The sequence below is a fragment of the Pavona decussata genome, unplaced genomic scaffold (genome assembly GCF_977016875.1).
Source record: "Pavona decussata unplaced genomic scaffold, jaPavDecu1.1 SCAFFOLD_330, whole genome shotgun sequence".
NCBI lineage: Eukaryota > Metazoa > Cnidaria > Anthozoa > Scleractinia > Agariciidae > Pavona > Pavona decussata.
The window spans coordinates 295,239-307,500 of record NW_028145718.1 but is presented as its reverse complement, the minus strand read 5'-3'; the positions used below and the strand labels follow the sequence as shown (position 1 = coordinate 307,500).

Below are 12,262 nucleotides of genomic sequence, written 5' to 3'. Positions count from 1 at the left end.
GAATGTAGACGTATTTCTAGTTGTCGCTTCCCTTCGCCAGCCGGCAGTTGATCAACGTTCGCAGGCTATCCCTTCCCCTCTCCCTTCCCATAACAGCCACGCCAGGGACCGCGGAAGGGCTGGGGGGGGGGGGGGGGGTTTAGGCCTCTCCCCCACTTTTTGGATGGTTAAAATAATATCTTGTTTCATTTTACTTAACCATATCCATCACTTACAGAAACAACTTACCTTAGTCATTAACTAAGTATACAGTCGAACCTCTCTTTGCGACCACCTCTCATTAGCGACCACTTTTTCAAAATACCAAAAGTTTTCAAGTCAAATCACTATAGATGGAACCTCTCGTATGCGACCAAATCTCGTAAGCGACCACTTTTAGAGATGATTTTTTAAAATTTTCAATTGTTTTTAACCTCCCGTAGGCGACCACTTGACACACAATCTGCTGTATCTCTCACGGGTGGAAATTGAAAAATGTGTCGCTGTAACATATTGGCCACATCATTACAGCGGACGCCGTAAATCTCACAGTCGGAGCTACCGGAAGTGTTTCCCGCGTAGTTTAGCATTGGAACAAATATTGATAAAATACACATTTACTATACTGTGCACTGAAATAAACTTTAATCAGATTGAATCCCCGGTAGGAGAGTCCAGCGTTTTGAGCTGTCGTGCAGTGTGTAATGATTTAATACTTTTAATGTCAGTGCACGTTTTTTTTCTTTAACTAAACTGACACGCGCAGCCTCTGAGGGAATGTGCGTTGAACTGTCCTGCAGCAGTTTATTGTTAGCTCCAAACTTATCGATGCGCAAGTATGGAATTGTTTTGTAACCTACAGGCCTGCTGGTGTTTTTAATGCTTGTAACCACGTACATCACAGGTTTCATAAAAGATTTGTTTACTGTTTGCTTACGTTCCGTACCCTGAAAAATCTAGACAGCGCCATCTGGAGTGATAAACGAGTCAAGTTCCTTTCTGTGAGATACAAACAATAATCACCATAGACCCTAAGATTTTTTGCCTAGAACAATTTTGGACCAGTCTTAATATACTTGTAGCTGAGAAAAGTTATTGCTATGGGTTTCGATAAGCACTGGCAAAAGGGTTTGGAGTCCGCAATTACCATATGTAGGCTACCTGAAATTGAGACGCCCTGTGGTCTGACCTCTGGTAAGCGACTACCTCCCGTTAGCGACCACATATCCTTGACATTATTAAGGTTTTCTCCGACAATTTCAGACAATTTTACGTTACTGAACGTTAAGCCGCCGTTACACGTTGAAACTTTTAGCTGAAACTTGTATGCAATGGCGCTGCAAAACAAGTTTCAGCAGGCGTTGAACCGTGTAACATGCCGTCGGTTTCGTGAACCTTTTTCGAACTTCCGTTGCGAGACAAGCCAGTTTCACGAAGAGTAGAACCGCTTTCTACTTCTGCAACGGCTCGCAACGGTAGCAGTGGTGGAAAAAACAAGGGTTTCACCGTGTAACACCACTTCGTGAAACGTGTTTCGCCGCGCCGTTGCACACAAGTTTCAGCTAAAAGTTTCAATTAATTAAAAATTTACATCAGTGTTGTGTTACGGGACATTTTTTAGTAAAAATAGATTTCACTCAGTTTAGGAAAAATTGGAGCCTTTATAACCGTCAAGTAAAACACATAGGTGTTAAACACCTGTTGTGAGCTTCAGTTTGCAAAGGCGCGAAAAGTAATTTCTATAGAATTTCCTCCATTTCTTAAGATTAAGCATGTGAAATTAAGTTCCCGAAATACTATTGGCTACGGATCTTATATGACAAATGTTTTTCGGTAAAAGCTGTTGAGTTCTGCCTTTAAGAGAATGAGTCAAGATCTGCAATAAACGCTATGTTCCTGTGAAGAAGATCTGGTCCACTTGATGTAAAAGATCCCGGTAGGTGGCAGGGGACCTTTCGCTTAGCCACAGAGCTAAAATGCCCCAAAAGCCCCTGTTACAGTTGACAGTTACAGTTTTTGATGCATTCCTAGCATTTTAGAAGACTTAAGTTGAAAGTTTTTCCGGGGGAGCTTGAAAAGTTTCGTCTCGCCATTTCGTCCCCCTCCCCCCACCCGCCCCTCCCCCAACTGACTGCCCCTGGGTCTCCGAGGAAGTTACCTGCTTGGAACGCACGTGAATGACTGAATAACTTTATTTAAACACGGTCAACTAATCAGGACTTAAAAACACTATTTCCACTTAGTGTATTACACTAAAACTACTATAATGCATTAAAATTATCATTTCAAAACCTATTTTGAATCAGAGCCTTTCCGCTGTTGGTGGGACCATAGAAAAAAGTTTATATTTTTTTGGAAAAATCTATTAAAAGAAGGGATGGATGCATTGATTACACCAGTGTTCTTCTAACAGTCTTCTTTAGTACACCAATACATATAAATCTTGTATGGAATGGAATCCAAATGTATTCCTTTATCTTTAAAATGCTTTCTCGTTACATCATCAAACACTTTGCGGAAATCTATCTTCTGCTGCTCACTTCCACCAGCTATAGGAGAATAGGAAGAAAACAATTTGAATGCATGATCAAAGGAGCTTGGCACAGAATATTCAAAACCTATATATTCTTGCGGGGCACTGAATAACTGTTGGGAAATAAGACTGAAGACTTTCCTCCAATTTCTATGGCAAGGAAACACAAGATTATGCTCCTTATCTAAAAGGTCTATGAAGTCGAAAAGTTCTCTCAGCCATGGAATGGAAGTGTCTGCTATTTTCCACGTCATACCGAAAGACCCGCTTGGAGCAAGCACTCGGTTGATCTCTTCAAGGGCAGCTCGGTTTGTAAACCAGTGGAAGCTTTGAGCAGCAACTATCACATCCATACTTGCATCTGGGAGGGCTAAATATGAACAAGAATAATTCAGAACATGATATGGACAACGTTGATAAAAACAACAACAACAACAACTTTACTTTACCCCTAAAGAGCACTACAGCTGAAATGACATAAAATAGAATATGAAATAGAAATAAAAAGGAGAATGCCCTGAAGGCACCATAAAATGAAAGAATTGGTTAACCAGAATTCAGTTATTTAAGTGAAAGTCAGCTGTGGAAACATTGTGAGTTGTCAGTGTTAACAATATACACCCTGTCTGATTGATTGATTGATTAAGTGCAATTGCATTACAAATAATTATATATCAGGTTTGATTGAGTCAAAATAAAATTGTATATTCTACCTACACGTGTTTGTGTGCACAACTTACTGAAGCTATAACATGGTGCACATAAGTGTGCGATGTATGGCAAGATCACTGAGTAGATTTGTTTTTTGATGAATGAAAATTGCAAATGCGCTACTTCGTCAGAGCGTGTGCTTAGCATGCATCATTGCACAAATGAATGAAACTTTATGAAATAAAAACTATTTTTTTGTTTGATAGATAGATCACTGAGGTATGCTAAAACAATATTAGCCGGCTCACTCTCTGGTTTCTATCCCCTCTGATAGCTGGCTCGGGGCTTCACCCCTCGCCAACTATCAGCTGATAGAAACCTTGAGTCTGCTGTCTAATTTTTAAATAGTCTTCTAGTAAGAAGTCTTGCTCCGTCTATGTAATAATTAGTCACCTGTATTACTGTAACAATCCTGGGTTCCCTGTGAAACCACAGACAAGGGATAACCAATCTTGTACCATGAGTCCTAAGGCTCTTTGGTCAGCGGTTGGTCACCTGGAGAGACTCTGGGGAACTGGAATTTTATTACCGCAGGATTTTTGTGGTGAAAATTTGGAAGCTGTTACGAGGTAGTCAAAAAATTTATTTATTTATTTTTTTAATTCCCCAGAGTCTCTTCTGGCAACCAACTGTTGGCAAAAGAACCTGAGAACTCTGGGTATGAGATTGAGGGATAGCATTCATTATAGCATGTTCACAGAGCCTCTTGGTCAGCGGTTGAATCGTAGCAACTAGTCAGAAAACTGCAAGCGTTCTGGGGACTAGAAGCTTAGACAAGCTTAAGCACCAACGTTCATGAGCCACAGATGGCAACCGCAAGTCGAATGTTCCTTTTTTTGTCGTGGTTTTGCCCCAGGGGGATACTCGGGTATAAACATGACAGGGGCTCCGACGTATTTTTTTGGGTCTAAAATTTTCAACTCCTGTATTTTTTTGGGGTTGAAGATTTAATCATGTTCTTTTTTTTGGGTCTGAAAAATCTGCACATATTTTTTTGGTTTCGAATTTCTGCCAGGCTAATAGTTCTTACACAATTCAAGCCAAAAATCTGAAAGGCAAAAAGGGAGTATGTATACTGTTCTTAAGATTGCACTTTTAGGGTATAAAAGTCATGTATTTTTTTGGGTCTAAAATTTTACTGTCTTGTATTTTTTTGGGTGCACAATATAAGGTCCATGGACTTTTATGGGGGGCAAAATATTAGGCTCCGTCAGACCCCCCCCCCCCCCCCCCGTCACGTTTATACCCGAGTACCCCCTGGGGGTTTTGCTCCTTGCCACAGACAGAAAAGCTCTTGTTGATGACTGTGGCTTGACGTTACAAACGCGATGGCGTGAAAACGCTCCAAAAGGGGACAAATTCAATTTCCGGTTGCCGTAAGTGGCTCAAAAACGTGTCACGCACATGTTTTTCTTCCCAGACCGGAAGTCTATAATGATTGAGTGGGATCGTCTCACGCTACGTAGGATAAATTTGAGGGTCTCGAAAAGATATTAGAAGAAAAGAAAACTTTCATTAAACAACACGTATCATGAAATTTAGATAAATTTACAACCTCGGACTCCTTAACTCAAGTAAAACATAATTAAGCTTCCAAACTTCAGACACTTACGTATTTTCTCGGCGGCGCATTGGATAATTTCCGTGTCAGGCACCATCAGTCTAAACTGCTCACACATACTCGTAAGTGGTTCACTTGCTATCACTTTCACATTTTTTCCCTTCAAGACTTTTAACATGACGCGAGTGAATTTTCCCGTACCGCAGCCAAGCTCTAAAATAGTGCAAGGGTGATCTGTACCGGCGTCTGTGGGGTTCTCGTTTCTCAGACCAAGCTTGTGTAACAAAAACTCTACCGCCTCAAAAGCGTAATCGTGTCGAATATTCTCGTAATTAGAAGCTGAGAGAAAGGCTTTTTGCGCGACATTGGAAACAGCTTCGCCAGCCATTTTCGTGACAAGAAGGAAGTTTCCAGTTACATGTCATGTGATGTTACATCAAGTAGATAAAAAAAACGCCTCGCTACCAGTCCCTTTTGTTAGCGTCCTCTTGGCGGCAGGAAACTTTTCCGGACAGCAGCTTTCGATTGCAGTAATCCAGTTCCATCGAGCAGTTGGTCTTCGGAATCAGACATAAGACGTAACTATAACCTTATTTGTTTTAATGATTACGTTTCTGTCGCGCATTTGTTGGGGATGGAAGAGTCACAAAGTAGCTTTGCTTACAAAGGCTGTTTGTAGGGTCTGCATCTGCTTGTTTACAGTTGAAGCTCACTGGAGAAAAACAAGTGAAAAGTGGGAGATTTTTGTAATGTAAAGAATAGCAAAATCTTTTGTCCGAGAGGATTACTTTTTTTCATTTAAGATAAGGTTGGTGACATCACTGGCGAAGTTCATAATCGCTCAATCAAACATTCGTTTGAAGCAAACTTTCAAGACTTCCTTGGAAATTGCAAATATTACCATCGAGTATTTGGTTTTAATTCTTACATGCAGACTTATTTTGTATAATTTTTACCATGCGTAAGATATTGATACCACACTTTCTGATACTTTCCCAAATTATTGAAAAAATTATTCATTTTCTTTCTCTTGAAAATTGGTCATGAGAGTACAATCTGCCCAAAATGAAACGTTTGCTGTGGCTTGGTAACCGTGCGGGGTCACCGACTTCGTTTCGAAAAATAATTGCAAATGAATCCCTAGAATACAACTTTTTATGCCAAATTTTATCTTAGTGGTCTACAAATTCATTCATCTGGTGACGTCCATTAATCAAAGTGAACATAGTCTTATATAGTCATGTTTTCAAAACCCGAGGGACGCAAGTTAGCGGGAATGGGGAAGTTTTACCTTTTCCATTCATGTTTTGTTCATTTTTTCACAATCTTTGGAGAAATTGGAAAAGAAAGTTATCTATCCAAAAAAGTAGGGATCACTTACCATCTGAGAGAGTAAACTGCTGGCAGTTAGATTTCTAAGTATGCACACACATACTTACAATAACTGTTTATTGGTATTCAAGGAGATAATCAGTTAAAAGGCCAATTCAGTCTGCTTGATGAAGCAACAGCTGGGGAAAATTTCTGATAATTTTGACATTACAAAGTATATTTGGCCTATGAGCAGAGAAATCTGTAATTATTGATACCAATAGGCAAGAGAAATCCTTGGACAGAACTGTTCAATTCTTTACCATAGAATTCTGAAAGTAATGCCCCCCCCCCCCCCCAAAAGTAACGTTAATTTTTTTTTTTCCTTTTGAACTCGAAAGTAATGGCCCTTCCAAAATGACAACTCAACAACAATAAAATGCCATATTGTATTTGATGTAATGTTTCAAGTGGTACTTTTTGACTCTATATTATAATCCTACAAATAAGTAATATTGTGTCCATTTCGATTGACTTACAATGCAGTTGAAGTATTAAGCGTAACATAAGTAACTGGAACATGAAAAATGTCTTCTAGTCTTTCTTACAGTGAAAATCACCGATAGGCTTGCGCCTTCGATCGTAATAATTATTACTGTTTACTTTGTGTCAACATTGCATTAGATGACGTAAAAATAATTTTTTATGGCCTTACAAATTTAAATAAGTCACTGAAGAGAAATCCTCTGCTCTCAAGGGTAATAGGGATGGAACAGCCTGAGTGCCAGACTAAACAACAGGCAGAATAATTTGTGATTTGATTGTAAACTTAACTGAATTCTACCAGAAACTATCCTTTAAAAGCAGTATGTGTCAGCAGAGTCAAATGATACAGTTGCAGTATTATACAAACATTATTTTCGATATACAGTTCGAACATTTGGGCTCTTTTTTTGTTACAGTTTGCTTCGTTCATGTGGAGAGTTAATAACATGCATAAATGCAATGACCTTTAAAAAAATTACAAATGTTTTTTAACCATCGGAAAGTAACAGTTACCCTAAAGTAGCGGCTACCCAATAATAGCGGTCCCTTTGGCCTGCTAAATCTGAAAGTAACAGGGGCCATTACTTTCAGAATTCTATGGTAATTAGTTGTTGTCCAGGACCATGTGGAATGTTATTTTCAACCCAGTTGATGGTCTGTTGTATAAGTGTCTTGGCAACCTCTTTTGTCTTTTGCATTTGAATAACAAAAGAACTCTTTGTGAAAGGGTGCACAGGGTCACCAAACTTAAATTATCACTGCTTTCAAACTGATTAATCAGTATCGCATGTTGGAGAACCTTTGGTGCCTTCTGAACTGAACCAGCTTTGTTTGATAATGTAGAAGACTATAGTGGAATGTCCTGTAAGGTCACTAAGGAGAGGGCCTGCCGATGGGATGCTAAAAATTTAGGCTTTATACTTACTAGACATCTCAACTGTTCACAATTGGTCAAGATTTGATTGTTTGAAAATTTAGCAAGGAGTTCCTTTTGGATTTTTGGGAGGGGCTTTATTTACACCCTTATTACTAAGGCCTTAATGGGATATGTGGAGCAGGGTATGGTTTTCAAGCTCTTCTGTAATAAACTGGGTAAAGTTCACGGTGGCTCACAACAGTTTTTCCGACATTAGAGTGAATCTTTTCAAATTAAAATTTTGCATATTAATGGCATACTTTGATTTTCTTCATACTACACCAACTTTTCAAGCTATAAGCATGAGTTTTATTTTGTTTTTCCTGGTCAATTTCACTGCTATTCCCGTGCATTTACCATTTGCACCTTACCGTTTGGTCTCCTTTCATGTTCTATCCATGTTCCTAAGACCAATAAAGCTGTTAAAATAAAATAAAAATGAAATTTACATACACCACACGTGTCCACTCACAAGTTTATTATTCACGGCTTACAATAAACAACAATAACAGCAACAATAATAACAGTTACTGTAGTAGTGAGAAAAGTATATCGACCCTCTTAGCTCGTTTCCGGACAAACTTTGCTATTTTTTTACTGTTACAGTATGTGCATCCACTTATGTACACTGTATATTTTTCACTCTTGCACAACTGCACACAATTGTAAAGATTCATTGCACTTGAATGGCAGTGAAATAGACTAGAAGCAAATACAGTAAATAAAACTCTTGTTCATAGAAGGTGAATAATTAACAATTATTCCACGAGCACGCATTGGATTTGAGATGATAGGCTGCTATAATCATCTCATATCCAACAAGCGCAAGTGGAATAATTGTTTTATTAACTTTGGACAATCAAGAAATATTGCTAGATCTTACTGAATTCGCTGTGCAAGAACAACCGGCAAACAATTTAATGGTCGTCATTTCTCGGCCATGGTATAATGGCTCATATACCATGGCTGCTAAGCCAATCAAATCCCTAGAATTGCGTTATACAATGATTCAGTTTTTAATAATGACTGATAGTTGACTGACTTTCAGCCTTCTTATCTAACACCTGAAATGGTACTCAGCCTACAACTTGCTCAAACATAAAAAACTATTATTTAAACGGCTAACAATTAAAAATAAAATTGTGTAAGGCATTTTTGAAATAACTGGATTTATGCAAATTGCATAACTTTCAACTCAGCCATTTTAAAAGAACAAATATCTTGAAATCACAGCCACTAAAGAAGCTCACTGTGTGGTTAGAATGCTTTCCTATGTTAAAAGGCTGATGGGTAGAAATGAGAAAGTGATCTAGGTTTTATTTTTCTTGAGATTTCAGTAAAGCGTGCCTTTTATACAAAATTTTAGTTTGAAAAGATCCACTCCATGGTCAGAAAACTGTTGCAAGCCTCCATAAGTATAGTAATTTGCTAACTTCTGTGCTGGAAAAAGTTGCAGGAAGCTGAACACAAAATCCCCCAAGATGATTCCAGCCAAGATTGTTCTCAAGAGCACGACAACCAAAACCTTGAATGATCGGTGAGCTAACTGCCTTGTACTTAGCTGTACTTGGCATTATTGTACCTTCCTCTGGCTTCATGCTTGCCATCTTGTCATGGCTTATAGGTTACAGCTATCAAAGCTTTTTTGCGCCACAAAGCAATAGATTATCATGGCTAGAATGTAAGCCATACAATTTATAATGTTAAGACATTAAGAATATGCCCATAAAAAGGCAATGGTAAAAAGCTAATTTGAATTTGTGTTGAATGAAAGTGCATACTTGTCCACTGAGTGTGCAGTTGCATTGAAGCCAGTCAAATAATGAAAGGTACAAATTCCACCTCTCCATCCATCTTCTGAAGCTTTACTGAAATGGCCAAAAAGCAAGTCAGATCACCGCCGCAAGTCACAATCACTGGAGTGAGGAGCAATCAGTTTCAGATGTCCCAAGCCAGCATGAAGAATCGCCGCCTAGCAGCTCAGATGGCCAACAGGGTAGACATCCAAGCAGCCCTTGGGGATACTACACCCAGCCTTAAAAGCAGACTTGGCTCACCTGCAAGAGGCAGAGGAGGAGGACGAGGAGGAGGTGTAAAGAAAGGCTTGTTAAAAAATCGTTTAGGGACTGGTTCATCTGCTGTAGGGAAAAATCGTGGTGGGTTTGGTGGCAGACTTAGACTGGGCCGTGGTCAAAGTAATATGCGTGGTGTTGGTGGTGTCAGGAGAGGAGGAGGTGGTGTTGGCCGCAGTGGGCGTGGAATGCAGGGTGCCAGTCGAGGGGCTCGTGGTTGGCGTGGTGGTAGAGGAGTAACAAGGGGGCGTGGACGGGGACGTGGAAGGGGTGAGAAACCAGCGTCAAGAGACAAGTTGGATGCCGAACTTGATCAGTACATGTCAAAGACAAAGAGTCATCTTGATGCAGAGCTCGATGAATACATGCAGCATGCAGATGATGAATGAGTAACAAGGATTGCATTGGACAATGGACATGATTTTAGATTGTTAGTTCTGAAAGAATTAGAAAGAAGAACAAAGGACAGTGCATTTTTAACATACGTTATGTTTTAACTACCTGCTTCAACAAGCCAAATACGTTCAATGAACACTTTGGTCTCCAAGAACAGTGGAAATATTTTAGTTAAGTGGACTGGGGACATCTGAAGCGTACAGCTTTTTCTCAGTCTCATCTAATACTTGTTCACTAATTAATGTAGTTATTTTTAGATGCTATATCATGTGGCTTCGAATGTATATACATATAAGATCTAACCGTGATTGTAACAAAATTTTTAATTGCCATTTTAAAAAGGACCTGCGTTATGTAAGTTTACGCTCAACCCACCCTTCCCCCCCCCCAAAAGAAAAAGAAAGCAGTTTGTGAACAAATCTTGATTTCTTTTATTTTGCCGCAACAAAAAAAAAATTCATAATGTTGACATTGTTGAGGAACTCAGTGTGAACATTTTACCAATTGAAAATGTTGGTTGAGAGACAATGTATGATTTCAGCTGGAAGTGTTTGACTTGTGGTTGGTTGAACTTTATGCCTTGTATAATGTAGGTCCTTGTTCAACAGGGCACATTCAGTATATTTAGTGTGTTTGATTGGCTTTTGTCTGGAATAATGAGATGAACAACCGGAATTTAACCTTTGTCTTAGATTTTTTGCCTTAATAGTTGCATTCTCAAGACTTTTTCATTTAGTTATCTTCCATAGTATAATTTATTCAATCAAATGCATAATTTGAGCATTTCTAACTTGATTCTGACATAACTTACAATCAGTGTAATTTCTTAAAATTCGTTTTTCTCTGTTATTAGTATTGGCATCAGATTAGAAATGACTGCTGAATGTGGCTTGTTGAAGTTTTTTTTCTTTTACCAAACTTTTTGACTCTCTGTTAGGAAATATTTAACAGCAAGAAACAGTGAAATGTCATACCTAGAGTAGAGAAAATCCGTTAGTAAAAAGCCTAGGAAGTAAAGGGGAAAAATACTGTGCTTCCGGTGACAATGCAGTTAAAAATAACGCTGTTTAGTCCGTAGTCTTTGTTTCAATTTTGTTTTCTTTTTAACCATTAATATTTTTAGAGCAAAAAGATGGCTAAATGATAATGAGACTTGTCTCATTGTCTTTGCGGAATCTTAAAAAAAGAACTGCTAAAGCTTTGTTGGGCGTCCGTTCTCTAGGCTATGTAAAGTAAAACAGAGCTTCGTGTAAGGTCCACTAAAGCGTACTCGGTTCAGCTGCCTAGCGGGAATCACAGTATTTGTTTTTTTGGCCTTTCTTGTTGGACCTATTAAAGGAATACTAGAAATGCTTCTGTACAGTAGAATAAATAGTTCCTTTTGTCGAACATCAATTAATATTTCCATTAGTAGTGTAAGTCAAGAATGTTTTGTGGCGAATTGTGGGCAGTCCACTGATCTTAACTGACAACAGAACTTTCAGTTGAGTTGGCCATGTCGTTATCATTATTTGTGTAAAAACACTTGTGCATCAGTACGGTGCCTCTAGATTGCAGCTGTTTGTAATACAACTTTTCTTTTAGAACTTTGATGTAAGGATTAAAATAATATCTTGACAAAAAACCCTGTGTTCCCTTCGGTTCCCTGTACACGGTAGCCAGAATGCAATGTGCCCTAGTATAGGTAACCGTTTGAGTAACAGACAAGAAAGAAACTCATCTCCCAGTTAACCTACTCCCCAGGGGTCTACTCGAACGAATTAGAACAAAATTAACTGTTTTTGTGCACCATAGAAGATAAAACAAACTCTTCTTTCGCTTCTTTCCATAAAAAAGTCGTTTCGTTCCACGCAATAGTCACTTCGTCCCATAACAAAGTCGTTTCGTACCACGCATTAGTCAATTTGTTCCACAGCAAAATAAGTCTTAAACGAATTATACAGCTTACCTCAAGTCGAACAACGGCATCAGATCGAGAAATTTGTCTGAAACATATCCGTTTCCCCAATCTTCTTCAAAATAAAAGTTTTATCCTTTTAACACGCTATGAAACTTCTACATTTAAATTTTAAGTCAAGTCAATTGCCGGTTCTTCTGAATGAAAGGAGAATCTTACAAAGCCAGGCTGAATTATTTTACGTTCTTTGAGAAGAACACGATGGAACATCTTGAGCCGGACTCTCGTTTTGAAAAAAAAAACGTAAAAAAAACCCGAACAGTAACCAAAGATAGTTAAA

General features: G+C 38.7%; 2 protein-coding genes across 5 annotated transcripts; one reads left to right on the top strand and one right to left on the bottom strand.

The window, feature by feature from the left end:
• Positions 1–2,153: 2,153 nt before the first annotated feature.
• Positions 2,154–5,204, bottom strand: LOC146453423 (uncharacterized). The gene is made up of 2 exons (XM_085096511.1): positions 4,836–5,204; positions 2,154–2,882 (listed from the first exon to the last, which is right to left on the bottom strand). The coding sequence occupies exons 1-2, from the start codon at positions 5,170–5,172 to the stop codon at positions 2,386–2,388; spliced, it is 834 nt and encodes a 277-aa protein (XP_084952637.1). The 5' UTR covers positions 5,173–5,204; the 3' UTR covers positions 2,154–2,385.
• Positions 5,205–5,244: 40 nt separating this feature from the next.
• On the top strand, positions 5,245–11,649 carry LOC146453422 (uncharacterized). Of its 4 annotated transcripts, none has more exons than XM_085096513.1 (3): positions 5,245–5,362; positions 9,008–9,094; positions 9,421–11,649. In XM_085096513.1, the coding sequence occupies exons 2-3, from the start codon at positions 9,039–9,041 to the stop codon at positions 10,016–10,018; spliced, it is 654 nt and encodes a 217-aa protein (XP_084952639.1). In that variant the 5' UTR covers positions 5,245–5,362; positions 9,008–9,038; the 3' UTR covers positions 10,019–11,649. The 4 variants fall into 4 exon arrangements, 3 of the variants coding, with proteins under 3 accessions (XP_084952639.1, XP_084952641.1, XP_084952638.1); XM_085096515.1 differs by having other exon boundaries at positions 5,272–5,316; positions 9,009–9,094; XR_014859482.1 differs by having other exon boundaries at positions 5,309–9,094; positions 9,421–11,444; positions 11,515–11,649.
• The last annotated feature ends 613 nt before the right edge of the window (positions 11,650–12,262 follow it).

Coding starts and splice junctions, on each gene's coding strand:
- LOC146453422 (XM_085096513.1), top strand. CDS start 9,039: ATGATTCCAGCCAAGATTGTTCTCAAGAGCACGACAACCAAAACCTTG. Junction 9,095..9,420: donor ACCAAAACCTTGAATGATCG/GTGAGCTAACTG, acceptor CATCTTCTGAAG/CTTTACTGAAATGGCCAAAA.
- LOC146453423 (XM_085096511.1), bottom strand. CDS start 5,172: ATGGCTGGCGAAGCTGTTTCCAATGTCGCGCAAAAAGCCTTTCTCTCA. Junction 2,883..4,835: donor ATGCGCCGCCGAGAAAATAC/GTAAGTGTCTGA, acceptor GTTCATATTTAG/CCCTCCCAGATGCAAGTATG.